Source organism: Pezoporus wallicus, unplaced genomic scaffold, assembly GCF_028554395.1.
Source record: "Pezoporus wallicus isolate ANWC-B61680 ecotype Strahan unplaced genomic scaffold, APGP_CSIRO_Pwel_v1 contig_5352, whole genome shotgun sequence".
NCBI lineage: Eukaryota > Metazoa > Chordata > Aves > Psittaciformes > Psittacidae > Pezoporus > Pezoporus wallicus.
Window position 1 is genome coordinate 1,717,116 of NW_026639660.1, and position 25,641 is coordinate 1,742,756.

General features: G+C 39.4%; 2 protein-coding genes across 5 annotated transcripts; one reads left to right on the plus strand and one right to left on the minus strand.

The window, feature by feature from the left end:
• The first annotated feature begins 1,468 nt into the window (after window positions 1-1,468).
• Window positions 1,469-22,402, plus strand: GPATCH11 (G-patch domain containing 11). Of its 4 annotated transcripts, none has more exons than XM_057415413.1 (9): window positions 1,470-1,608; window positions 1,692-1,918; window positions 2,648-2,689; window positions 2,769-2,889; window positions 3,588-3,678; window positions 4,577-4,681; window positions 5,475-5,556; window positions 6,002-6,087; window positions 22,063-22,402. In XM_057415413.1, exons 1-8 carry the CDS (start codon window positions 1,565-1,567, stop codon window positions 6,055-6,057), a joined length of 768 nt encoding a protein of 255 aa, XP_057271396.1. In that variant the 5' UTR covers window positions 1,470-1,564; the 3' UTR covers window positions 6,058-6,087; window positions 22,063-22,402. The 4 variants fall into 4 exon arrangements, with proteins under 4 accessions (XP_057271397.1, XP_057271394.1, XP_057271396.1 ...); XM_057415412.1 differs by lacking the exon at window positions 22,063-22,402 and adding an exon at window positions 8,745-9,170; XM_057415414.1 differs by lacking the exons at window positions 5,475-5,556; window positions 22,063-22,402 and adding an exon at window positions 8,745-9,170 and having other exon boundaries at window positions 1,469-1,608.
• EIF2AK2 (eukaryotic translation initiation factor 2 alpha kinase 2) lies at window positions 8,880-25,487 on the minus strand. The gene is made up of 15 exons (XM_057415415.1): window positions 25,362-25,487; window positions 23,628-23,742; window positions 22,398-22,564; window positions 21,458-21,584; window positions 19,546-19,628; window positions 18,510-18,597; window positions 18,005-18,039; window positions 17,715-17,843; window positions 17,114-17,233; window positions 14,361-14,465; window positions 12,562-12,754; window positions 11,439-11,564; window positions 10,957-11,052; window positions 9,174-9,236; window positions 8,880-9,093 (listed from the first exon to the last, which is right to left on the minus strand). Exons 1-15 carry the CDS (start codon window positions 25,463-25,465, stop codon window positions 8,974-8,976), a joined length of 1,671 nt encoding a protein of 556 aa, XP_057271398.1. The 5' UTR covers window positions 25,466-25,487; the 3' UTR covers window positions 8,880-8,973.
• Window positions 25,488-25,641: the final 154 nt, after the last annotated feature.

Genomic DNA, 25,641 nt, shown 5'->3' on the forward strand with positions numbered 1-25,641 from the left:
TTTAACATAAAAGAGGGAGATCTAAATTAAACATAAGGGAAGAAATTCTTCGCCGTGAGAATGCTGAGGCACTGGAACAAGTTGCCCAGAGAGCTGTGGCTGCCCCATCCCTGGAAGTGTTCAAGGTCAGCTTGGACTTTAAGCAACCTGGTCTAGGGGAAGGTGTTCCTGCCTGCGGCAGGGGGTTATAACTGGATCATATTAAGGTCACCTTTGAGTGCAAACCATTCTAGGATTGAACACATACACACACACTGAGCTAACTGAAGACTCGAAGCCTGATATACAGCTGTTGCTGGTCAGCAATCCAAAGCTCACCTACACTAGCCAAAGGTTTGCTCCAAAACTCAGCCAAAAATGCCCACCAAGTTCTACTGATTCTGTTGAGGGCTGGGCCTTGCTATGCATGCTACAAGTAATAAATACACCGCTACCTCCCACAGGCAAAGTCAACCAGCAAGCTATGCTGAAGCATTATAGAGACTATAAAACATGCAGGTGTACTAGAGTTTCTTTCTATTCTCCAGCCACCGTTCCATAGCCTAACTGAATCCTTAAGATCTTCATCACACGCGAACTTCAGTCAGCTAAGCCAAAATGCTAAAAATTGGGCACGTTTAGGAGAAGCAACACCCTCCTGAAGCACCACATGGGATGAATACGCTTCCGTGCCTGGGTCCCACTGCCTGTATCGGCCACTGTCACAGGCTGTAGCACCTCCCCAGGTCCAAAACCCCTTCGAGAGGTAATGCCTCAGGACGGCACCACAGCGCTGGCTCCAACACGTTCAGCGACACACGCAGAGCCCATCCCGAGCACCGCGGACGCGTTTCCCTCCTACCGTGCGGCGGCCACGTCCTGCCAGCTCCGGGCTGCGTGAGGCGGTGACAGCGCGGCCGCGGCCCTCGGGACGGTGGAGGGGAACGGGGGAACACGGCCCCGGGCAGCCTGAGCCACACGCGCCCCCTTACCCGCCGCGCAGCCACGGCCCACGCAGCGATGCACCCCTCACCGCGGGGCCACCACCAGTGGGCTTGGCCGCTTCCACCCACACTGTTCCCGGCCGGGCTGGCGGAGAGAGAACCGGCGAGTACAGGGCACCCGAGCGGCTGCGCGCCTCAACCCAGCGATAACCCCGACACCACCCGGCAGCCCTGAGCTACCTGCTGTCGCTGAGCAGGAAGCGGCAACTGCGCAGGCGCCGGTGGGCGGGGGTGGCCGCACGCAGGCGCCGGGCCGGACTGAGGCGGGTGGGTGCGCGGGGTCCTTCAGCTTGCCCCGCGGCGGCGGGGGGAGTGTGCGGCCTGGTACGGGGACCCCCGGGAGGGAGGGGAGAGGAGGGGAGGTGGTCACGGTCCGGGCTCCCCTTCGGTCTCCCCTGTTGTCGTCCTTCGGCCCCTCCCGCCTCCGGCGGCGCACGGAGCGCATCAGGCCTGAGCGGTAAGTGCTTCACCGTTCGAAAGGGGGTTCTGCCTTTCAGGTAAAGTGCAGAGAAATAAAATAGGTGATAAAACGTGTTGACGGTGTTTACAGGAAAGGGGTTGGAACGGGGCATGCGCTAAACATGGAGGAAGAAGAGGAAGACTACATGTCTGATTTATTTATTAAGTAGGTGGCTCTTTTTTTTTCTCCTCTCAAGTTACTGTAACCATGTTTTTAAGAGTGCTAATATTTGCTGGAGTTACTCTTAGACAGGATGTAAGGCCAGGTTTGCCCATGGTGAGGCGGGTGAAGGAAGCTCTTCAGAAAGAAGAAAAGCAAAAAGAAGCCAACGAGAAGAACAGACAAAAGAGTATAAAAGAAGAAGAAAAAGAGAGACGTGACTTGGTACTGAAAAGTGCATTGGGCAGTGAGAACAAAGGCTTTGCTTTGCTCCAGAAGATGGGCTACAAGAGCGGCCAGGCCCTTGGCAAAAGTGGTAAGCTGTCACTGGAAGTGCACGCCTATATTCAGGTGTACCTTCATGTTTTACAGACTGTAGCTGCCACTTTATATTTAGACAGGGTGGATAAATGCCTCTCCAGGAACCCTAGTGCTGCTGAACTGTGTGTTGTGGGAGAACAAAAGGTAAATCTCCTAAAAAATGGTGTAGATTGACAGATGCAAGGGAATCAGCAATACTTGCTGTTCAGTAACTGCACTTCCATGTGTGCCTGCCTACAGGAATTGCTTTAAGGATATTTTCATGGTCTTGCAAAGCTAATAGTGTTCCACAAAAAGTCAGCCCTTCCCTTTGAAGTTATAGTTGGTTTCTGAAGAAATGGTACTCACTGGCCTACCCTTAGGAAGCTTTAGTAGATGAAGTAAAATAATGCATCAGTAACTGCTCTGCCAGTTCAGTGTGTCTTTAGCAGACAATTGACAAATTAAGTGGCCTGAACAGATCCTTTTTGTTCTTCATCTTTGTCAAGTTGAGAGAGTCTCAAATGAAAAATGCTACAGAAGCTTGTAACAAAGCAGTCTTTACCACAGGTACGTTATACCTGTCAAGTCAAGGCCATTTTCTTTCAGTTGGGTAATGAAAAAGAAAAACCACCCCAGGAAAATGTACATATTTAATAGTAAAAGCTGTTTGCCTGCTTGAATATACTGCACAAGTCATAATTTGAGAAAGACTTGATTTCTTAATCTGTTTTTTCCTTCACAGGAGAAGGCATTGTTGAACCTATTCCTCTGAACATAAAAACAGGTTTGTGATATTTCTTAATTTACTTAGTTAAGTATCATTGCTTCTGAACTGCTTACATTCGTGTTTTGAATTAACATAGGCAGAAGTGGGATTGGTCATGAGGAATTAAAAAAGAGAAAAGCTGAAGAAAAACTGGAAAACTATAGACAAAAACTCCATATGAAAAAACAAGCAAATGAACAAGCTGCAGATCAGTTCAGGTAAAATGATGTAACTGATGCTCCAAGCAATGTCTGAACTGGAATTCTTTTTATGCTTCAAGTTAGGTTATTCTTATAATGTGTTACTATTTTTTAATGTTTTGAATGAGAAGTAAGAGTTGAAGTATATAGTATGTTTCTTAGTTCTAAAGCAAAAGCAGATGCACACTAAAAGCATATGCTGCATCATTTATTTCTGTAGATGTTAATAACGCAAACAATATACATAGTAATTTAAGTCAACTTTTCCAGTTGGAGAACCATGTAATTTTTGTTAATAGCAGGGCCATAGCTAATCCTGAGCAGTGTTGCTACAGCAGTTTTTAAAATTAGAATGAATTTTTTTATGTTTTATTTTTATTTTCCCGATTTCCTTGTTATATGTGGACAAGGAAAGCCTAGGAAAGACTGTATCTTCTGTGGATGTTTAGTGGACCACTTGTATCTTAGGAAAACCTGATGAGGAATTAGTATTCAATATAGTGTGATCCAAAAAAAGCCAAGACATTCCCAAGAAATACTTGTGTGCTCCCAGAAAAACAATGTCAGAGGGACTTCTTAACTTCAGTGTTGTCCTGGTCTGAGAGAATTAGTAGGGCTAGAATCTTAGATTTTCTGTTTTAGAAAAACTACCAACTGTAATGCATCTCAGTTTTTTCTCTACCTGCTTATTTTATCTATCTACTTTTTCTTAATAGAATAAGATTTAAAAACAAACAAGAAGAACGTAAGATGGAAGGGGACCTCCGAAAAAGCCAGAGGGCCTGCCAGCAATTAGACATGCAAAAAGTGAGACTCTGTGGGTTTTTATGTTGGAAGGAAGGCTTATAGGTTAGACACACAGGCTGCAAACAAAATAGTGAGTCAGTTCTTGGAAGTTCTCTAAAACTGTGGGTGACTAGCCCAAAGTCTTCACGTTTGGCAACACTTCAGTCCTCTTAAAATATTTCAAAATACATATTTGCACCATTAAGATATCTGAAGGTGTACACCAACCTCGTGGTGAGTTATGTGAGGACCTATGTTAATTTGCATCATCATAGCTCACCTTTTTTCGCCCCCACATCCTTGTGGTTACTTCTGAGCTGTTAACATATCTTCCAGTAGCCAGTGTCAGGCCTCCCTAAATGACAGTGCTGTTTGCCTCAAGTGAGGGAACATCATCATCACAGAGTGGTTGACATTGGAAGGGGGAGAATCGAGGTCACCTTGTCCAACCTTCCTGCTCAAGCAGGATCACCTAAATCATGTTGTCCAGGGCAACATCCAGACATCTCTTGAGTATATGCAAGGATGGGGATCATCATTGAATCAGTAGATCCACCAAGGAAGGGTCTAAACAAAAAGCAAACACAAACCAAAGTACCTTTCACCTGTAAGGAGTCACACGTAAACTATTATAAATTTCTGACCGTTGAAAACTTCAAGTACTTTTTTTTTTTTTTTTTTGTCAGTTAACCTGTTAATACCACCCCCCCCTTTTTTTTTTAAAAAAGATAAAAGTAAGTAATCCTTCTTGTGGACTGTTCTGCTTGATTTCCCCACTACAGTTTTCGTGATTCTTGGTTATATTATACAGGGTATTTAAAATCTAACATCTCACGTACTAGAAACTGGTTTTATCCAGCATCTAACAAGAAACCCTGCAAGGGCAGATAATTTTCATTTAAATCTTTTGTTATTTAAGGATATTGATGTTCCTAAGGAGAGTTGGTACTGGCTAGAACCTGAAGAGGAAGACGAAAACGATGAGGAAGACAAGGAAGATGAATGCACAAGCTCAGACTTAAGTGTAAGCTCTGCAACTACATTAATGGCTTGATTCAGACTTAAGTTAAATATTCCTTTAAAAAGTGTCTATGTATACTTATGAGTATGAAGGACATATGTGTACAGGTCACTTTCCAAGCTGTAGCAAATGGCCTCTTTGCAATCTTAGAGCATTATTATAGCAGTTACAGGATATAATGCAAAATGCTAAGCCACTGATTTATTGCTCATTGGTTTTGAAGCTGGTCTTTGGAAAAAATAGCCTAGAATTTAAATTCTAAATATTTTTGTGTCTTTGTCAAGATATGCAAGACCATGTATATGATCAAAGTTACTTGCTTTTGAGTTTTCATTTTGGATGCCTCATCTCATGTCTTAGGCTGAATTTTAGAATCATTAAGGAATTTCTGAAAATGCTTCAGATGATCTCAAGAGAGATACTGGAAATTCACATCTTTTGAGAACGAGATTACACAGCTGCTGTTAGCTGTATGTGTTTTATTTGCAGAGATTAGGTCTGAAAAATTACACCAAAAACATCGTATACTTGAAATAAAGTAGCTAGGTAATATTTTTAGCTCTTCAGTGCAGATTTCATAGCTAGAAAGAAGGATGAGCAAACAACAGCCATAAACTTTTCAGAGATTGTGAATTCCTGTGCAGTGTACTACAAATATGGGGAACTTAATGCCTTACTGAGCTACAGTATTGTGTAGCTTTTCCATAGAAAATGGTTAAACAGTCTATTTTAGTAAAGGTAGTAGCTCACAGTTAGTGTCAGACCCAGATCATTGCATACCTCTACATATCCCTAGGTATCGGAAAAGCTGCACCTCCTGACTGCCTATTTGAGAGAACACCACTTTTACTGCATTTGGTGTGGCATAACCTATGAAGGTGAGAGTAAACCTGTTGTGTGTTTTACTTTGCTTGTGCAGCTGGATTCAAATAGTAAAATATATCCTTCATGTTTCTCTTACTGGGTGCTTTAAGCTTTACATAGCTAGTTTTCCTGCTGTGTTTTGCACAAAGCTTTGTACATTTTGATTATAAACCAATTTTTAGGCATTCATGTGCATAAAAAAAACCCTCTGAACAGCCAACCACACAGGCTGTTAATTTGATTTGGTATTCATATTAATTTGAGGAAAAAAAATAGATTAAAACCAGTACCATGCAAAGCTGTGAAAGGTTGCAGGTGTTTCTGAAAGAATTAGAACGCTATCCCAATTCACTGCACCAAAGAGGGTAGAATTTGTGTTCAGTTGTTTTAGCAACTTTCCCCCACTCCCTATCCCGCTCTGAGCTGGAATTACTCACTTTTTCTCTGCTTATCCTGTAGACTCTGAAGATTTATCTTCAAACTGCCCTGGAGACAGTGCTGCAGATCATGACTAACCGCCTTCTAAAGGAAAAACCCCTAGATAAGTATGTATAGTTCACAATATCTTTTGGAAGGTATGGAGCTGTGCCATACTAAATAATTTATATCAAAGTACACAGAAGGATAGTTTGCAGTTAAACTCACATTTCTGAAGCATCTTATAGATTCTGTACTTGATGCATAAAATAATAGGAATTAAAACTTTGCATTTATAGTTGAACTACAATATTATAGGCAGGTTAAGCCTTCCATAGTCTTTGTTTATGCCCCATCCAACTGAGCAAGACCAGCTGATAATAAAACTCAGGTTTCAGTAAGGAATAAATACTGGCTAGTTACTCCATTGTACAGTGTGTTAAACATAATTTATTTTTCATCTTTACAAAGATAACTAAACATCACTTTCTTTGCTTTACAATCTTAGACCTGGTGGGGAAAAAAAATTGTGAAATATTACAGAGACATTATTTGAACCAACATTCTATGGCACATAAAGGTGCATATTTTGCGCAACTAAACAGAATCATAGAATAGTTAGGGTTGGAAAGGACCTTAAGATCATCAAGTTCCAACCCCCCTGCCATGGGCAGGGACACCTCACACAAAACCATGTCACCCAGGGCTTTGTCCAACCTGGCCTTGAACACCGCCAGGGATGGAGCATTCACAACTTCCTTGGGCAACCCATTCCAGTGCCTCACCACCCTCACAGTAAAGAACTTCTTCCTTATATCCAATCTAAACTTCCCCTGTTTTAAGTTTGAACCTATCACCCCTTGTCCTACCACTACAATCCCTAAAATAGTGCTAGATCATGTTGTTGGAGGATTTTTATATATAAAATATATAAATATAAAATATATTAAAAATATTTTAATAGACGTTTTATTTTTAGGAAACAGCAATTGCTACTGTAAACAGTCCCTAATAGAAATGTACTGCTGAAATAACAGATACTAGAAAAAAAGTATCAAAAAATAGCGGGACAGGGTCAGTATTACTTAACAGTAGAAAGGTAACGGTATTATGTATGCTCTGTCCAAGAACTATAAAGCTTGGCATATACCAGTTTTCATATTGCAAGAGTAGTTGTATAGAAGTATAGAATCATTAGGGTTTGACAAGATATTTAAGATTGACTACAACTGTATGTCAGTTAGATCCCAGTGCGTGGAAAGAGGCAGTGGAACTCCCAGATCTTGACCACAACAGGGAAACGGTAGTTGGTATTGAATAGTAAAATGCTGTATGCATCCCAGCCAGGGATCAGGCTAGGGAAGCTAAAGCCCTGGTAGAATTACATCTGGTCAGGAACATCAACAGCAACACCAACATCTGTAGGTATGTTGGTGATAAAACAAATACTAGGGGAAATGTGGGCCCTCTCTGGAAGAAAACAGGAGACCTGGCTATCTGAGACATGGAGAAGGTTGAGGTGGGCAATCAAGTTTTTTCCTCAGTCATCACCAGCAAGTGCTCCATCCACACCACTCAAGTTGTAGAAGGCAAAGGGCAAAGGCAGGGATGCCTCTGGGGAGAATGAAGAACCTGCTGTATGCGATCAGGCTTGATGCCATCTAAGGAACCTGAAGATGCACAAGTCTGTGAGACCTGATGAGATGCATCCACAGGCCCTGAGAGAACCAGCAGATGAAGTTGCTAAGCCACTTGAGTTGGGGTTGTTCAGCCTGGAGAAGGCTTTGTCAGGACCTTTGTTAGGACCTTTGTCAGCCTTCCAGTACCCAAAGGAAGCTTACAGGAATTCTGGAGAGAGACTTTTTACAAGGGCATGTAGTGACCGGACAAGGAATGGCTCTGACTGAGAGGGTAAATTCTGGTGAGACATTAGGAAAAAGTTCTTTACTGTGAGTGTGGCAAGAAACTGTAAGAGGTTGCCCAGAGGAGCTGTGGCTGCCCCATCTCTGGCAGTGTTCAAGAACAGGTTGGATGGAGTTAGCAGCAACGTGTTCTAGTGGAAGATTTCCCTGCCTCTGTTGTAGGGGAGTTGGAACTAGATGATCGTTAAGGTCCCTTCCAACCCAAACCATTCTGTGATTGGGTATTTGTGATTCATGATAAGGCAAAAAACAAAAACCACTTCAAGCTTTAGAAAAGGATGTAAATCAGATTCTTACTTAGCAATAAATACTTGCAGACCAGCAATAATTTCCATAAGAATATAAAAATTACTGTGCATTCATTTATATTATTCCTTTTAAGCAAGCACCCACTCAAAATCTGGTTTTGGAAGTTTAAAGCAAGTCTAAACTCTATTACTGTATTTTTAAGTTCTAGAGCACTGAAGGAAGTAGGTGTTCAACAGGAATGTAGAGCTGCTGTAAAGAACTGTTGGAAAAAAAAAAGAACCGTAAAGAACTGAAATTCAGTGAATAACCCAACACCAATTCCTAGTATTTTCTCTACCTAAATTAGTCTTTGTATTAATGACAGTATTCTAGTAATTATTAAAAACATCACTGAACAAATCAGAAAGGTTTGAATCACATACCACAAGACAGCACTTCTTCAATGGTAGATAACCTCAACTGATAATGGATGCAACACGTGTTAAGAGCACGCATACAGTGATTTGTCACAGGCCAGTTAGCACCACCACAACTTAATCTTCTAGGAGACGAGGACTAGGTTGCTTTATGTGCTGTAGAATATAGTTCAGCTCATCCACAACCTGTGTTTCCAGGTAAACTCGCAAGTGATTGCTTGCAGAAGCATGCTACCCTGGTCTGCAGCTGATGGGTGTGAATGGTGATATGATGCTGATGAGCTTCTCAATGGCAGGAAGGCAAAACACCAAGGAAAAGACATAACCCAAGTCTTGCTGTTGCTTCTGACATGTACTGGTATTTCATCAGTTTTAAGAGACATCAAACTCTGGATTTAAACACAGTAAAAGCTTTTTCAAAGGACATTTACTTAGTATGAGTTCTAAATGGCTTGTCTTTATCAACAGACTTTAAAAGTTCAAGTATTTGAGATGCAGAGTATCTTCGTGAAGGGTCTCTTGAAAGCATCTTTTTGATTATGGGTGCCTGTATAAAGAAATAAATGTCAGTAAATTATCTTTAATTAGTAAATAAACTAATTGAAATAATGTATTAAAACCCCATACCTCTGATGGAAATCGGTTGCTGAAGCTCTCTGGAAGTTCACCATCTCTAACTTCACTCCATACCTGAGATTCATAAAAAAGAACAGGTTTAGGATGTTTTTATTTATTATATTTTGCGTCTCACTTTATGACTCATATAGGTTACTGAAGTAAATAGGAAAATGTAACTGTGCAAAAAAGGCAGGGCTTCGGAAAGCCCTTTCTTTTCAAAAAGAAAGTAACTGAAAAGTTTGAAAGGTTTTTTACCTCTAATTCTACCTTGGTTTTGTGTTTGTCCCTTTTTAAGTTTAAAGTTTCACATGCTACAACACTGTGTTTCTTCCTCTACTTCAGAACCATTATTCTTCTTAATTTAAAAGTAGTGGGTTTATAGCCTCTTATCACATTAAAAAAAAAAACAACAAAACACAAAAACAACAAACCAAAATGCACAAACCAGTTTTTCTTTACTTTGGATTTTTCCATAGGTTTCCTACTTTGGATGTTGCCATTAGCCAAGTAGGTTTGTTTCCTCCCTTTTACTTAGCGCTTTAGTTCAAAGAGGCTAACATTGAAAGCATTGCTAATTACATGCTGTCAACTTTTGCGGTTTCAATCCACATGATTTAGCTTTCTAGGTAAACAGAGCAGTCCACATCATCCATTTGCTGTTAACTGGTGTAATTTTTGCCTAAAAGAAGATAACAGTCCTGTTGCAGCACACAGCTATGCATCCTGAATCATTAGCCAGTCTTATAGATGCTACAGCCTGACTTAGCAAGCCCTTATAACCAGTATGTAGTAAAACAAGAGTTGTTCCCATGAACTTAGAGCTTTACCCCTACTCTTCCGCTTTAGGCCTGTGAGCCTACCTGCTGGTGAGCATCAGCTGAACCAGTTACTTAGCTCATAATCATTAGCTTTGCTTTTACATGATGTTCTTTGATCAGGGCTTGCCAGCAACATACAACAGAGTTTATCATGCTCCATTAAGGGAAATTGTTCCCTAAACTGATGGAGCACTTGAAGACCATCCTAGGACTTCCCATCCACATGACTTCCCCATTTACCTGTAGACACAAGACTTTTATGCGTCAAAGAAACAAGACTAAGTAATTGGTCTTGCCCTTTCACCTATAACATCATGGAACTGTGAACACATTAGCACTGTCAGCTATTAGCAGGAGCAAGATGGCTTAGAAAATGCTACATGGTAGCTGAAGAGACCCAAGTTGAACCTGTGAGTCAAGCAGACACATTGGTGTGGTTTTCTCATAATGGCAAAAGGACCAAGCTAACTGTTCAAGAGCTTCTGGGTCCAGCCATGTACGTATATCTTGCAATTACTTTTGATAACATCCTCAGCAGCTCCATCACTGTCCTACAAATATGAAGGTTTGAGCATACAAGCCATTACACTCATAATGTGCAAAGTACCAAGAAAGCGCAAGAGAGACATAAAAGATCCCTTTTCAAAAAAAAAGCTTAAGTAACACTGGTTTTCTTTTTGAAGTAGCATCTTTGTGGGGTTTTTTTTGCTAGACATTATTCATTAGCATGCTCAGGCTTTAATGTGTACGTCAATAAGACATAAGTGAAATAAAACCAGTAGTATTTCTTTAATTTGGTTATTACATTTCAACGGAGATGTGAGGACTTACGTGCCTTACAGAAATTAATCAAGGGGAAAATGTAAATAGAAACAGTGTTATAGATACACAGATTGCTTCTAGCGTGCTATTAGCATGTGATCCCAGCAGCAAGGCAAAGCAATGACAGTGAGACTTTTTTAAAGATTACATACCTTCTCTTTCTCATGACCACTGAATGCCGAAAGAATCTCAAACCAAATTAACCCCAGTGCATAAATATCTACTTCCTTTCCATATCTGTCCCCGAACTACAAAGATCAGAACAAGAACAATGCAGTCAAATCCAACTGGACAGCACTCTTAAAACAATTTTTGAAGAGAGTAAGAAATTCCCACCCCAAGACTTCAGGACTGGCCCTACTTGATCTCCTCATCAGTCATTACCCCTTTCTCCTACAACTAGTTTGTCACATCAGTGCAAGAGCATTCCTTACAGCACGCAGTGTCAGGACAGCAACAGAAAATCACCACACTTGCAGACAGCTTTCTCCAGAATGCTGTTATGCTCATATACAGTTATACCAGGGAACTTTAGGCAACCTTGTTTAATACCGAGATTAGGATCAAGAACATCCAATACTGACTTTATAATGCAAATGTAGTAACAGAGACACTAATACAGCAGGATAATTACCTGTTCTGGTGCCATATATGATTTTGTTCCTGTGTTCCCAGTCAGATTCTCACATGTCACAGAAGTCACAAGACCGAAGTCGCCTATTTTTATTTTATCTTCATCTGATATGAATATATTCTGAGGCTATATGTAAAAAATGAAAAATCACTATATGACCAAGGTTTATTGTCAAGCACAATCAGCCACAGAAGTGCTCGCCATAAAATGTCATAATTGTTCATAGAAATTAGCATTAAGAAATTGATGGGGTAGGAAGCAGAGAAAAAATGCAATTAATTTTTAAAAACAGAAACTCAAAATAGTACATGACACAGTAACTGCAATGGGTTGGGTTTTTTTCCACTAGCTCAGTCATAACTATGCCATGCTTTAATGTTCTTCAAGTACATTGTGCTTATAACATTTCATATCCAGAAATGTTTCTTAGTCTCCAGTCCTAGCCCTAGAATTTGATGCATGGGCAAAGCATTTAGGGTCACATTGAATTCCACTCAAATCCTAGTTTCTTCTAGGCACAGCAGCATTATCTGTACACAGACAATCGCAGTGCTGGAGCTTACTACAGGCATTTCACAGTATCACTTCTAAGTTTCCACTGAACTTATTTTATTTCAACGTAAAGATTGTGCACTTGTAGAGACTGAAGTCCTATCCAAAAAAGCAGCATTGAAATGTTTGCACATGTAATGAAAGAGCAACTAGAATATGCTGTTATCAAACACAGCATGTATTAGGGTAGATGAACTATCCCTTTACAATATGGCAAGAGCAAACTTCCTAGACCCAACTTTTTCACTTTCTTACTTCTAATTATTTTATCAATAAAGTTAGTATTTATTTTTCCGGTAGGCAGTCTGGTGACCCAGTAACACATAACACACTGAAAATGCCTGTTAACTGATGGCTGCAGATTTCTTTAACTATTGCATTCTGAGATCCTCCAGTTTACCTTCTGACTTGAGGATGAAGTCAAGCCAGTTGCTGAAAAAAACAATTCCTAGCAATATCAGAAGAAACACACTACTAGGGTACGTAACAAGCTAAAAGACTAGAACTATTTTAACATTTTAAGAAATTCCAAAGAGTACTATTTTTATCTTTTTTATTATTACCTACTTACCTTGAGGTCTCGATGAATTAAGCCTTTAGAATGAATATATTCTACTCCTTCCAGTACTTGCAAAAATGTGGTTTGTGCCATCTCATGATACTTTCGGTCTCGTCTATTCTTTTCAATCCAGTTTTCCAATGGCCCTTGTTCACATAATTCCGTTTGAATGAAAAGACAGAGAATTTTTTTGTCTGACTTCTGCCTGCAAAAGGAAATTTTATACCATATTGAAATTGGCAAGATACAATTCCTCTCAAGCCATCAATGACTGTCAGTTTCCACTTCTTTAAAAAGTTTTGTTAATTACTGGGTTTGGAGTTCTCCAAACCAAGGTCTTCAAGCCTCTTGCTTTTGAAAAAGATTCTAGACCAATTTGTACTAGATAAAAATAAATAGAACTGCAAACCAAACAGTCCCTGGCTCAGTTGCTCCATACCCATGGAATAGCCCCAGTGTTTTGCTTGCTTCCGTTCACAGCAAAAGGTTTCTGAATGTCCAAATTCTGGTTCATGTCATGTCTATACAGGAAGAAGTAGCACTGTCCTTGGCACACATCGTGCCCTCTAGCAACTGCTGCAAGTCCCTGGCAGGTATTCTCTATTCTGCTCAACAAACACGGAATTAGCTTTCCTCTACTACCCAAAATTTTCATTCTTTCAAACTCTGTCCTTCTGAAAGCTGGAAATCTAGATGAAACATATTTGTCCACCTGACAGCCTCACACTTTTCAGTAGATACCCCTCACCATCAGCCCATAGGATAGGCTGGGGCTGGAGATGGTGAGGGGAAGGACAATATGAAGAGGAGACACCACGTTTTCCTACTTGCACTATGTGATTCAAGTGTCCCGAAATAAAGCTGCCTGAGGTACTGAAAGAAGAAACATTAAATGGCTCGGGACTCTCTGCAGTTTTGAGGTCAAGTCACTAAGCGGAATTCCAGGCTGGGACCTCAGCTTTGAAGACTTTTTTCTGTCTTTTACCCAATAACTGTTCAATATAAAATGCATTACTGATACTGAGATTCCAACATATTAATCATTAGGTTTTGATGAGACATTTCCCCTCCATTTTATTCTTTATTTACTGACCACATAGGACAGATATCATGCCAACCATAATTTTGAATCCATTAGTATTTCATGGCTCTAGGTAGAGGCTAGGCAACCTATCTGAAAGGTACAAATTTATAGCTAGTGAAAAAAGCTTACGACGGAAGCTTTGAGAAGTTAATCTAACTTACAAGTAAAACTCTCACCGCTGTCTTCCCAGAAGTCTTAGTGTTGGAAGACTACCTCTAAATGAAAGACATTTCGTTTTGTATTTCTGTTCTCAACAGCCAAAAACATTTCAGGCATTATGGTTAAAATGCTAACTTAGAGAAATCATTAAATCTATGGGAGCTACTGGCTGGCCAGTACTTGCTCAAAAAAGGAAATTTCTGATCAAGAATTTGGCAGCCTGCTGCCAGACATATTTTAGTTTCTGTTCTTAATTCTAGCCCCAGATTTTGAGTTCTGCATTCTTATACTCTTCTATAGATTCAGCAAATTTTGTATATTAAGAAAGAGGAGAAAGATAAAATTACATATCTTACTCATCAAGAAAAAGAAGATATAAATATGCTTAATTATATACAACCTGCTGTTGAAAAGGACTGTACCTTTTTCCTAGCAGGAACTATGGAATTATGTGTATGCATTTATATTTGTGTAAGGATTTATAACCAGTCACCAGCCTTTCCTTTTACAACACAAGATTCACCATAGCAAACAAATTTGTAAGTGAAAACTACTGTTTTGTAGTTACCTTGAGGCTGGAGAAGTTACATGGTCGTACCCTGGCCAGCTATTGTAATACCGCACAATGTTTTTGTGTTCAAGTCTTGCAAGTTGTTTTACTTCACGCATGTTCCTATTTGGAGTGAGGGAGGAATCATTTCCCAATAAAAATATTAAGTTAAAGACACGATATAAAGTAGCAGTATACAAGTAGTTTTACATTCATTTAGAAAAAGCCCACAAACGATAATCATAGAATCATAGAATCGTTAGGGTTGGAAAGGACCTTAAGATCATCAAGTTCCAACTCCCCTGCCATGGGCAGGGACACCTTACGCTAATCTTATCACCCAAGGCCTCGTCCAACCTGGCCTTGAACATTGCCAGGGATGGAGCATTCACAACCTCCCTGGGCAACCCATTCCAGTGCCTCACCACCCTAACAGGAAAGAATTTCCTTCTTATATCCAACCTAAACTTCCCCTGTTTAAGTTTTAACCCATTACCCCTTGTCCTGTCACTACAGTCTCTAATGAAGAGTCCCTCCCCAGCATCCCTATAGGCTCCCTTCAGATACTGGAAGGCTGCTATGGGGTCTCCATGCAGCCTTCTCTTCTCCAGGCTGAACAGCCCCAACTTCCTCAGCCTGTCTTCATACGGGAGGTGCTCCAGTCCCCTGATCATCCTTGTAGCCCTTCTCTGGACTTGTTCCAACAGTTCCATGTCCTTTTTATGTTGAGGACACCAGAACTGCACACAATACTCCAAGTGAGGTCTCATAAGAGCAGACTAGAGGGACAGGATCACCTTCGACCTGCTGGTCACGCTCCTTTTAATGCGGCCCAGGATACGGTTGGCTTTCTGGGCTGCAAGCGCACACTGAAGCCGGCTCATGTTCATTTTCTCATCAACCAACACCCCCAAGTCCTTCTCCACAGGGCTGCTCTGAATCTCTTCTCTGCCCAACCTGTAGCTGTGTCTGGGATTGCTCCGACCCAGGTGCAGGACCTTGCACTTGGCATGGTTAAACCTCATGAGGGTGGCATCAGCCCACCTCACAAGTGTGTCAAGGTCCCTCTGGATGGCATTCCTTCCCCCCAGTGTATCAACTGAACCACACAGCTTGGTGTCATCGGCAAACTTGCTGAGGGCGCACTCAATCCCGCTGTCCATGTCAGCAACAAAGATGTTGAACAAGACCGGTCCCAACACCAGTCCCTGAGGGACACCACTCGTTACTGGTCTCCAGATGGACATTGAGCCATTGACCACAACTCTTTGTGTGCGGCCATCCAGCCAGTTCTTTATCCACCGAGTGGTCCATCCATCAAATTGGTGTCTCTCCAATCTAGAGACAAGGATGTTGTGTGGGACAGTGTCAAACGTTTTGCACAAGTCCAGGTAGATGACCTCAACTGCTCTACCCCTGTCCATCAGTTCTGTAGCCCCATCACAGAAGGCCACCAAATTGGTCAGGCAGGATTTCCCCTTAGTGAAGCCATGCTGGCTGTCACCAAGCACCTTGTTGATTTTCCTGTGCCTTAGCATGCCTTCCAGGAGAATCTGCTCCAAGATTTTGCGAGGCACAGAGGTGAGACTGACTGGTCTGTAATTCCCTGGGTCATCCATTTTCCCCTTCTTGAAAATGGGGGTTATATTTCCCTTTTTCCAGTCATCGGGAACTTCACCTGATAATATTCTCCTTCATTCAAATTCAAAATTATTATTACACATTCTGTGGGGTTTTTTTCATCCGCTCAGTTATTCAAAGTAAAAAAAAAGTGGCTTAACCATATTAGAAATGAAAGCCCCACTGAAAAAAAAAACAAATTAAAAAAAAAAGTAAAAACAAAAAACCTGAAAAAAAAGCAGATTGCTGCAGTGCATAATTACATCGTATATCCAAACACAAGGTAGCAAACACCCATGTTTTCTCGTCACCGCTGTGAAGTTTGTTTACATATACAGAAGTCAGTGGAAATACTCAGGAAGAATTCTTACTAAATTTGGCCTGTCCTTGTAACAGTGCCTACTGAAGTAAGTTCAAACCCATCAGCACATCAGTCTTTATTTGAAGAATCAGGAAAATGTTTGTTAGTGTAGTTCTCAGGATTGCAATACAAATGAAAAGAACAAGTATCTGTGAAGATCACAGCATTTGATGGGCAGTTGAACAATGTAAGGGTCACGTATTTCCAACTTGAAACCTTTTGTATAGATTACGTAAAAGACAATCAAGTTTTTCAGCCGGTGATCAAGTACTCCACTAGGGCAGGTTACAGAAAACCACTTTAAAAAAAAATTGGGATCATCACTAGTAAGTAACAAGTAACACAGCATGAGAATAATGACTACATGGGTCATATATAAAGCATTTTCCAAGTAGAAACCATAAAATGTATTACTTTCATTTTTCTCTGTTTTCCCTAATCAGAGTTGTTATGCATTACCAATGTGTAAACTTTCCACGTAACCTGTCAAAAGTAACAGTGCTGCTTTCAATGTTTTATTAATCAGCAGGCTTTCTTCAAACATATTTTGCAGTATTAATAACCAGAGCACTACTGTGTTCAGGGAAGGTAGAACTTAACAAATCTACTTCCTTACAGCTGCAACTGAAATTATTCCAGTGCATGCAAAAACCAACATGCTGTTTTCAGCTTCACTTAGAAATAAAGGATAGGTTTATCAGAAAGAACATGCGACTAATAATGAAAATTGCTAAAATCTTGATTAAAGTTATCCTAAAATAAAAATTAGAAATAAATATACAGTACATACTTTGTGAATTGAACTCGTTTGACTGCATAGGTCCTCTCATCAAGCTTTGCTGTTGCTTTGAAAACATTCCCAAAGCCACCTTCACCAATAGGTTCTATGTTCTTAAAACTCTCGAGAAATCTTAAAAAAATATAAAATTATATATATATATATATATATATATATATATATAAAAAAACTTTAAGCATACTTAATGCTAAATTTCTAAGATATAAAAATGATCCTGACAGGTCTACTACATCTGCTGCAACATTCTAGATATCACTCAGCATTATACAAGTCTAAATCACAGCCCTGAAGATTAAAAAAACAAATAAAAAGGGAACCTGACCCCTGAAAGCGTGTAGGGTAATCACTCTCACATCTTCACACAAATGACCTTTGGATGTAACCATCAAAGGACATTGCATGTCAGTTGCTATACTATAAACTGACATTTCCAGAGGAAAAAGAAAAAAATATTTCAAATACCAATTAGCTTTGAAAGTTATTTTTATAGCTGTACTTTCCTACATTCTGTTATTAAAAAAAAACCTCAAATCTAGACCACTACATACTGTAATTGCCATACAAATCTTGAAAAAAAAAAAGTCCTTCTTACCTTTTATCCATAGTGTATGGGCTTTCATTTCCCTCACTGGTATTTGTGTCCAACCCTGGCAAACTCTCATCTGACATCTTTTTTACCTCTTCCTTGTCTCTCGCATTATCAAAATTAGCTGCCAATTTTCTGTAACAAGGACAAATGCAAAACTTATAATGGCCATTTTCCTAATATCTGGCAAAAGAAATGTACCTCCCAATAGTGCCACTTCTTTACTAGATATAGAAACACTACAGTGGTTTTCAATACAGCTTATGGGGGATAACAACCTAGAAACAGACACGTACCTTTGGGGTTTCAGAGCAGAACTTGGTGTGTTTCTCTAAATGAAAAAGAGAAAAAAAACAACACTCTAAGTGAAATATCCTGGATATTTTAACTATATTTAGTTTAAAATATGTCTGAGAACGTATATAGGAATTGTCTATATATGTGTTCATACCTTATATATGCAATGTAATATGAATGAAGCCACATCTTAGCTTCTAATTTTCACATATGCTATGTATGACATTATCATACTCTTCCCACAGAAGAATACAAGCTTAGTTTGGTTCCTTCTCTTGGGTGTACTGCCCATTTGGTCAACAGCACATAGATTGGGTCTAAAGTACAGAAGTAAATGACTAACGGTTAACAGCACAAATGTCCTAAATATTCTTAGGGAAAAATCGCACATGTTTTCTAGTGATTAGTGGATAAAGGAACAAACTGTTGCTACACTCTTTCAAGAGGCTTGCTCTATTCAGGATCTAAAATGTAGTTATGAGGAAGACCATTTTCATACTATACCTGAGAAGGTGAAGGCTTTTCACATACTGCCATGTTTTTCATTTTGTCTGCCAAATTTGCAGCTGAGTCTTTAAAGCAAATACTGTTGCTACTGAAAAGTAAGCAACTAGGTTTACATGAAAGTAAAACAAATAAAATGATTGCCACAATTAAAGAAAAATGCATAACCCCCCATAGATTCTAAAACCAAAACCTGGAAAATCATTAACAATTGTGATGGATTTAAAGTACAAAACTTTATGCTGGAAAGCTAATGAAACAACAACATTTTGTAATATAATCCTCTATTTCTATGATCTGATGTCATATCTTTATGATACGTATATTATGATCTCCATTAAATAAATAGGTTAAACACAGATGTTTATGTTAAGACAGCACAGCCACCTCTAGCATTATACATACTGGCTTTCTTTAGAATCCCACAAAGAACATAAAAGAAGTGTTAGTGGCACTGCAGTTAAATTAACTGCTGACCTCAAAAGGCTTGACCTAGGGTTTCCAAATCACAAATGAAACTTTCTGCAGGTTCATTGTCTTTCACTAAGCAAATTTGCCCCTTGTATATGGGGAATGGAAGAAAACAAGTAAAAACTCCGTATCTCACAAAAAAAACTCACACAAAAACAGAGAAGAAACCAGAATGTAAGGCACAAGAAAAGTATTTGAGTTGTATTATACTGAGTTGACAAGAGTATCGTAATAGGAAAATGTGTTAAAATTGGCATTCAATAATGCCATTATAACAATGAGGTAAGGTTATTCTGTTTACATCACCGTAAAATTGCTTCTGAAAAAACTCACAGCAAAAAGTAAATATTATCAGAAAGCTCTACAATTACAAGCTAACCCATAAGGACTCAAATAAAATTGCACAAGCATAACAGATTTTTCTCTGGCATGTAAGAAGTTCAAGTCAAACGGCTTTATTCTGCATTAAGAAAACTAACACAGATTTTATTAATAACCAGAACACATGACCCTCTAAGATTAGTAAATACACTTTGTTATCACACTATCAGTGAACCCAACTTACTCCGAGTCAGACTGAGTTGACACTTGATGGGAATCGCTATTGTTGCTAAATGTAGAGTTGCTGTTAGATGTTTCATTTCCCATCTGAAAAACAGAAACAAAACCACAAAAAAAAAAAAAAGTTTAACAAAAACATGTAAAAAATCCCATTCAAAGAGGGGAGAGGGAAGATCACAAGATCCTAAGTGGAAGCTGTTAGCTGCACTGAAGATTCAAAAGCCCTGCAGAAGAAAGGCATCTGCCTAACTTCCACCCAGAGGAGTGGGACACTGGGCCCTGTCACAGACAGCAATTTTCCCACTCATATTTAGACTATATAGACATATTTATATATTTAGACTATATAGATATAGGCAGGAGTCTTGGACCTGTTAAAAATCAGGATAAAAGTATTTGCTATTTATAAAGGTTATAAATAGCAAATGTTTTTATTGTACATGCAATTGCCTGCATGGAAAACAAGAATTATGAAGGCTTTAGTATGTGTAATCAGCAGAACAGAAAATTTCAGTCTGTACAAAAAGACATTTAATATCTTTGGTGTGAAAGCCCTGTAAAACCTAGATTACCAAATCAGGGTTCACTAAAATAACCTAATTCTACTACTTAGTAGAGGTTCTTCCTCTTCCCCCCTCCATGTCTTAAGAGCATAAATGTAACATTAAAAGCAACACCTACCATTGTTACAGTCCATAAGCAAACAAAAAGGTTTATGTGTCAATGATACCAAACTTTCTTTTATTTTTTTTTCCTTTAATTTGGGAGTAGTGGGCTTTTACTACTTTTTGCTGGTTACGTTTTGTTTGTTACACACACATCATAGAATCATAGAGTCGTCAGGGTTGGAAAGGACCTTAAGATCATCAAATTCCAACCCCCCTGCCATGGGCAGGGACACCTCACACTAAACCATGTCACCCAAGGCCTCGTCCAACCTGGCCTTGAACACCGCCAGGGATGGAGCATTCACAACCTCCCTGGGCAACCCGTTCCAGTGCCTCACCACCCTAACAGGAAAGAATTTCCTCCTTACATTGCTGGGAATTAATAAACATTCAAACTAAACCAAAACGACCAATACCCTAATTTTAGAGTAACAACTACAGAGATTCTTTTTAAGTAGGAAGTTTCAGACTTCAATGAAAATCCAAAGACCCATGAGCTCACAACATAGGAAAATATTAAGAAAGCATCCTAGAGCTTTAATAGGCCATTAATTCCATGGTTAACTTAAAAGAATTCTTTCCTCCACCATACTGCTTTCCTTCCCTTTAAATTACATTCAAGTTAGTTCCTATGTACTGTTCTCTGCCTTTCAGAAGTGGGTTTAGATCACTGTTAGGATTCTAATGGTTTTTTGCAATATGAAAATAGGACCACCAACATGAAGACAAGAGTTCTGCTCTACAGAAGAAGGTGTTTGTAATTGTTTTACTAGACTCTGCCTTGGAATACTACAAAAAGCAAGCCCTGTTGATTCCCACTCCCCCTTTTGCCTTTCTTGCATTGCACGGTACACTTTTGATCCAACAGAAGGCAGCAAGAGATTTATTTTCTTAGCCAGTCAGCTCAACAGCAGTTCACACAGGAAACACCCAGTACATTAGAGCAGTCAGAATTCAGAATCTTTTCAGACATGTGCATCCTTGACTGACAACATATCAGACCCTCTTCTGAAATGCACAGAGATACCGACTGTGAGATTTCTTTTTTTAATCCAGCAACTGAATATAGAAACACAACAAAAATTTTACCTACAGAATCCCGTAGCCCAAAAAACCCACCAAAATATGGATTGTTTTCCCCTTAAGTGGAATCCGTGGAATGTGATTTTAAATAAAATGAGGAAATCTGTTCAAAGATTACAGATACAAGAATTAAACTCCCATTTTAAGGTGAAATATAGCACATACTGTTATAGCGCCTTCCTCAACTAGCTTCTCAAATGCTTGTTTTGCAGCAGCTTGTTTTGCAGCAGCTAGACAAGGTCCAGTGCCATTTCCATACACATAACCGCTAATTGTACAGCGACAAGAAAACCTAGAAAACACATCAGGGATTAACATCTTATACCCCATACAACAAGTCTTAGTTTAATGATTTTAAAAACTACAGTCAATTGACATCATAGAATGGAAATCCAAAACATAAATCTTCAGGACAGTATTTCCAATGCACATTTAATCTAATTAATAAAGGCAGATAACTATTTTGACATACCTTCAAGTTAACCAATTTTCAGAGATTGAATATTTAGCACTTTTTAAGATTGAACTCCTCAAAGCATCATCATACGCACCCACAATCACAAAGTATCTGCAGTTTAGGTTTTAAAATGATTGATTTTGCAGGGGAGTAAAGGAGAAGCTTTCCAGCAGATACTGTCAAGAGTTAAAATACATAGATATTCTTTATCATCCCTCAGCTGTCATTAACTGGAATGTTTCTGTGAGTCACTAACTGCTATACACATGGAAGGAGACACAAACAGGCTCTCCTTGGCACTTGGTTCCTACAGGTCTCCAAGATACATGCCGAGAGATAACACAAAGGTGCTAGAGCTACAACCAAGAGAACTGACAATTTATCTACACTGACTACCATTTTATCATCATGCCATCTCTTTCACTAGCTAAACAGACTCAGTCCTCTTAGCCTCTCATACCACATCCTCCAACTACTTGACCACCTTAATGGCCTTCCACTGGATTCTCTCCAGACTACCTCTGAATTATTATTGCATTTCTATAGATTCATCTAATGCTACTCAGGATAACTAATGGTAGTGTGTCATAGTGTTATACAATACAAAGAAATATCAAAAGCAAGTACGAAGACAAAAGTACATCTTACACAGGAGCATGAGCATCTCCAGTACGTGTGTTAGGATAATCAACTCTTTGCAAGGTCCTTTGTGAATACGTATTTAGTTGGCTGACATAGTCACCGGACTGTACAGGTAATAAGGTCATCTGAATTGTTGGTAATTCTGCAGCTTGGGTATTTGAAGGACTCTCTGGCTATAAAATAAACAAAATAGGTAACTTAAAAACTTAAGTTTAATAGATAGCTTAAGATAAACAATGCACAAGATCTAACATAGCTGCAAAGTTTGTCAGCATTTCGAAATATTTTCAAGGAATCCCAAGGTTGCATTAACCGAGCCCGTTGTGGCAAAGGGGAGCTACCCCAACCCAGAATTACTCCTGTGGGTTTACAAACAAATGTAAATCCAGTTTTTCTAATATTGTACCAAAAAAAAAAAAAAAAGGCAGCCAATGCTGCCTCCTGATTATTTTTCACATTTTTTAAACCCTGATGAAAAAAAAAAAAAGGATGGCAGCAGGATGCTGCTGCTGCCACCATTAGCAAGGACTGCAAATGCCTCTGTGCATGTACAAGAGGGGAAAGCAGGACTTTTCAGCTGTCTCATGATTAGGCAGCATTAATAATACATCAGCAAATATGCAGCAGTTGTGTTAAAGTAATGATGGAGACACAATAGAAAGCATATGGAAACAGGTAAGGAGAGATTTCAGTCTAAAGGTGCTAACAAGCATTCAGAGTCAAAAAGAAACGTAAAGAATGGCTACCAACAATACATGTGTTGGAAAATAGAGGAGCAAAATTCAAACTTAAACTAAATCAAGGAAGGACAAAGAGTATAGAATAAGCTGTACCATAAAGAATATTATGACAAAGATGCATCAGGTTAAGTTAAAGTAAGCAATTTTATGAGAGGCAACAGGCATACTGAACAATGCCCTGCAAATGTTTTCAAGACATCAAATTACTGCATAGCTGTCAAGATGAAAAAGGAACACTGTCCATTCTGGATGTATCAAGGCAGGTTAAGAAAGGCAAATACATTTCCTTACCCTCCTATAACAGCAGGGAAGGAAACATTCTCGATATTATGTACCAACACTGTAGTAGAACAGTAAGAAAACTAGTTCCGTTTAAAGTAAAGCACCGAATAAGACAGAACAACTTCAATAATCAGAAACTCTCCCATGGCTAATTTCAGAGATTAATCTTCAATTTTTACTGGAAAACAAAAAAAAAATTCTACAGTTTACTCACCCGTTTCTCAATCATTTCCCAGGTCTTTTTTGCTGCGATTGCTTTTGCTTCCTTCTTATTTTTACCAGTGCCTGTACCATATTTTTTACCATTTATCTTAACCGCAATGGTGAACCTGCAATGAAGGAAACTTTTCTAAAACATTGTAACATTTTGTCTCATATATACATAATAAGAAAGCTGAATTTGAGAATGTTATAATCTACAAAGTTAACTGTGAAAGTACTTCACAGACCTTATAGCAGCTTTCCAGTACCTGAAGGGGGCCTATAAAGATGCTGGGGAGGGACTCTTCATTAGGGAGTGTAGTGATAGGACAAGGGGTAACGGGTTCAAACTTAAACAGGGGAAGTTTAGATTGGATATAAGGAAGAAGTTCTTTATCATAAGGGTGGTGAGGCACTGGAATGGGCTGCCCAGGGAAGTTGCGAACACTCCATCCCTGCTGGTGTTCAAGGCCAAGTTGGACAGAGCCTTGGGTGGCATGGTTTAGTGGGAGGTGTCCCTGCCCATGGCAGGGAGGTTAGAACTAGATGATCTTGATGTCCTTTCCAACCCTAACTATTCTATGATTCTATGATTTAAGTATTCGTGTGTTAGCAAACCAAGCACTAGGAAAGAGCAGCACAAGGGCACTGGAAGACGTTTACAGCACTCATTGCTGTAGCCTGACACTGTAAGTTGTACTACTTGGAACAGCCCAAGTTATCCAGCATGTTCTGGATACCACCATCCCACTTCACATCATTTAGAGGTACAAGAGAGTGGATGGAGCTGTACTTGTGAATGTAGCAGAGTACACTGGAAAAAAAAGAAAAAGTGCAATAAATGGGAAAAAAACAGTAAGTTTTAAAAGTGTGTGAATTCTCTTAGTCCCATGCCATCACTTTTGAAGCATGCAGATGTAGCTGTGTAACCACAGCTGTGGCCATTACTATGATGGGGATTTTCCCGATGCAGCTCATGCAATTCAAGAAAAATTAAGATAACTAACATTTGACACCCAGATAATAATTTATTTTGGGACTATGGTCAGGTCTAAGAATAAGTCAGCACAAACAGAAACAATTATTAGCATAAGGCATGTCTACATGCAAACTAGCAGAACAAAAATAAAGAAATCACACGAGGAAACATGACACATCTTGAGTATCTATGATTCCTGGCCAGGAAAAAAATAGCAAAACACTATATCTGTGTTAAGGAAATAAAACTCATTCCGTCACCTGTAATTGTCTCTTCAAGTAAAAGCAAAGCAGCTTAAGCAAAAGACCCTTTTCTTGTAATAGATGTTCAAAAACTGACTACACATAAAACATGCTGGTACCCAATCAATTGATATAGGCCCGACTTTATAGTTAGAAACTAGCAACATAACTCACAAATAATTTCTCAGCTTTGTAAAACTAAATAAGCAAAGCATTTAAGTTGGCATAGATCATAAACTGAAACATTTGCTGCCAGCTATCCCACCTCCTGATGGGTTTCATGGATGCATAACATACCTACAGCATAGTTACTTACATTATAGATACAGGTGCATTGCTGTTGCTTTCCAAAAAAACGGAGAATCAGTTTTCTCCTCAAACTCTATCACAACACCCTCTTCACCCACCTACCACTCACTTTATGGCTCCAACCAGCTCTCCCACCACACACACACTTCCATGTTTTATGTACTTCACTTACTGCAGGAAGAGTCCTGATGGTTACTGAGGTGCATAGCGAACTTACACGGGATCATGAGATGGGCCAGTCATGCTGACATCAGCATAAACCAGGGTAAATTTCTGCTTTTGACAGTAATGGTTGATCTTCTCCATACACTCACGTTCCATTTTGACACGACCTCCAATAGGTTCTGCAAAGCAACATTCAGAAGTATGTCTGTGCCTCCTGGCATAGCAGGGAGACCACCCTTAACCCTGTGAGACCACTGCTGTGACATCAAATAGAAAACTGGTACCAGTAACATAAAAGTCACGGAAAATTAATTCCAATTTCTAATTCAAGT

Excerpts from the sequence above, each read along its gene's own strand:
- EIF2AK2 (XM_057415415.1), bottom strand. The coding sequence starts at position 25,465 with ATGGAACGTGAGTGTATGGAGAAGATCAACCATTACTGTCAAAAGCAG. Across the intron at positions 22,565-23,627 it reads GGGAAATGATTGAGAAACGG|CCAGAGAGTCCTTCAAATAC; the intron begins GTGAGTAAACTG and ends TTTATTTTATAG. Across the intron at positions 18,040-18,509 it reads AAAAGCCTTCACCTTCTCAG|AGAAACACACCAAGTTCTGC; the intron begins GTATAGTATGAA and ends TTTTTCATTTAG.
- GPATCH11 (XM_057415411.1), top strand. The coding sequence starts at position 1,565 with ATGGAGGAAGAAGAGGAAGACTACATGTCTGATTTATTTATTAA. Across the intron at positions 1,919-2,647 it reads CCAGGCCCTTGGCAAAAGTG|GAGAAGGCATTGTTGAACCT; the intron begins GTAAGCTGTCAC and ends TTTCCTTCACAG. Across the intron at positions 4,682-5,474 it reads GCACAAGCTCAGACTTAAGT|GTATCGGAAAAGCTGCACCT; the intron begins GTAAGCTCTGCA and ends ACATATCCCTAG.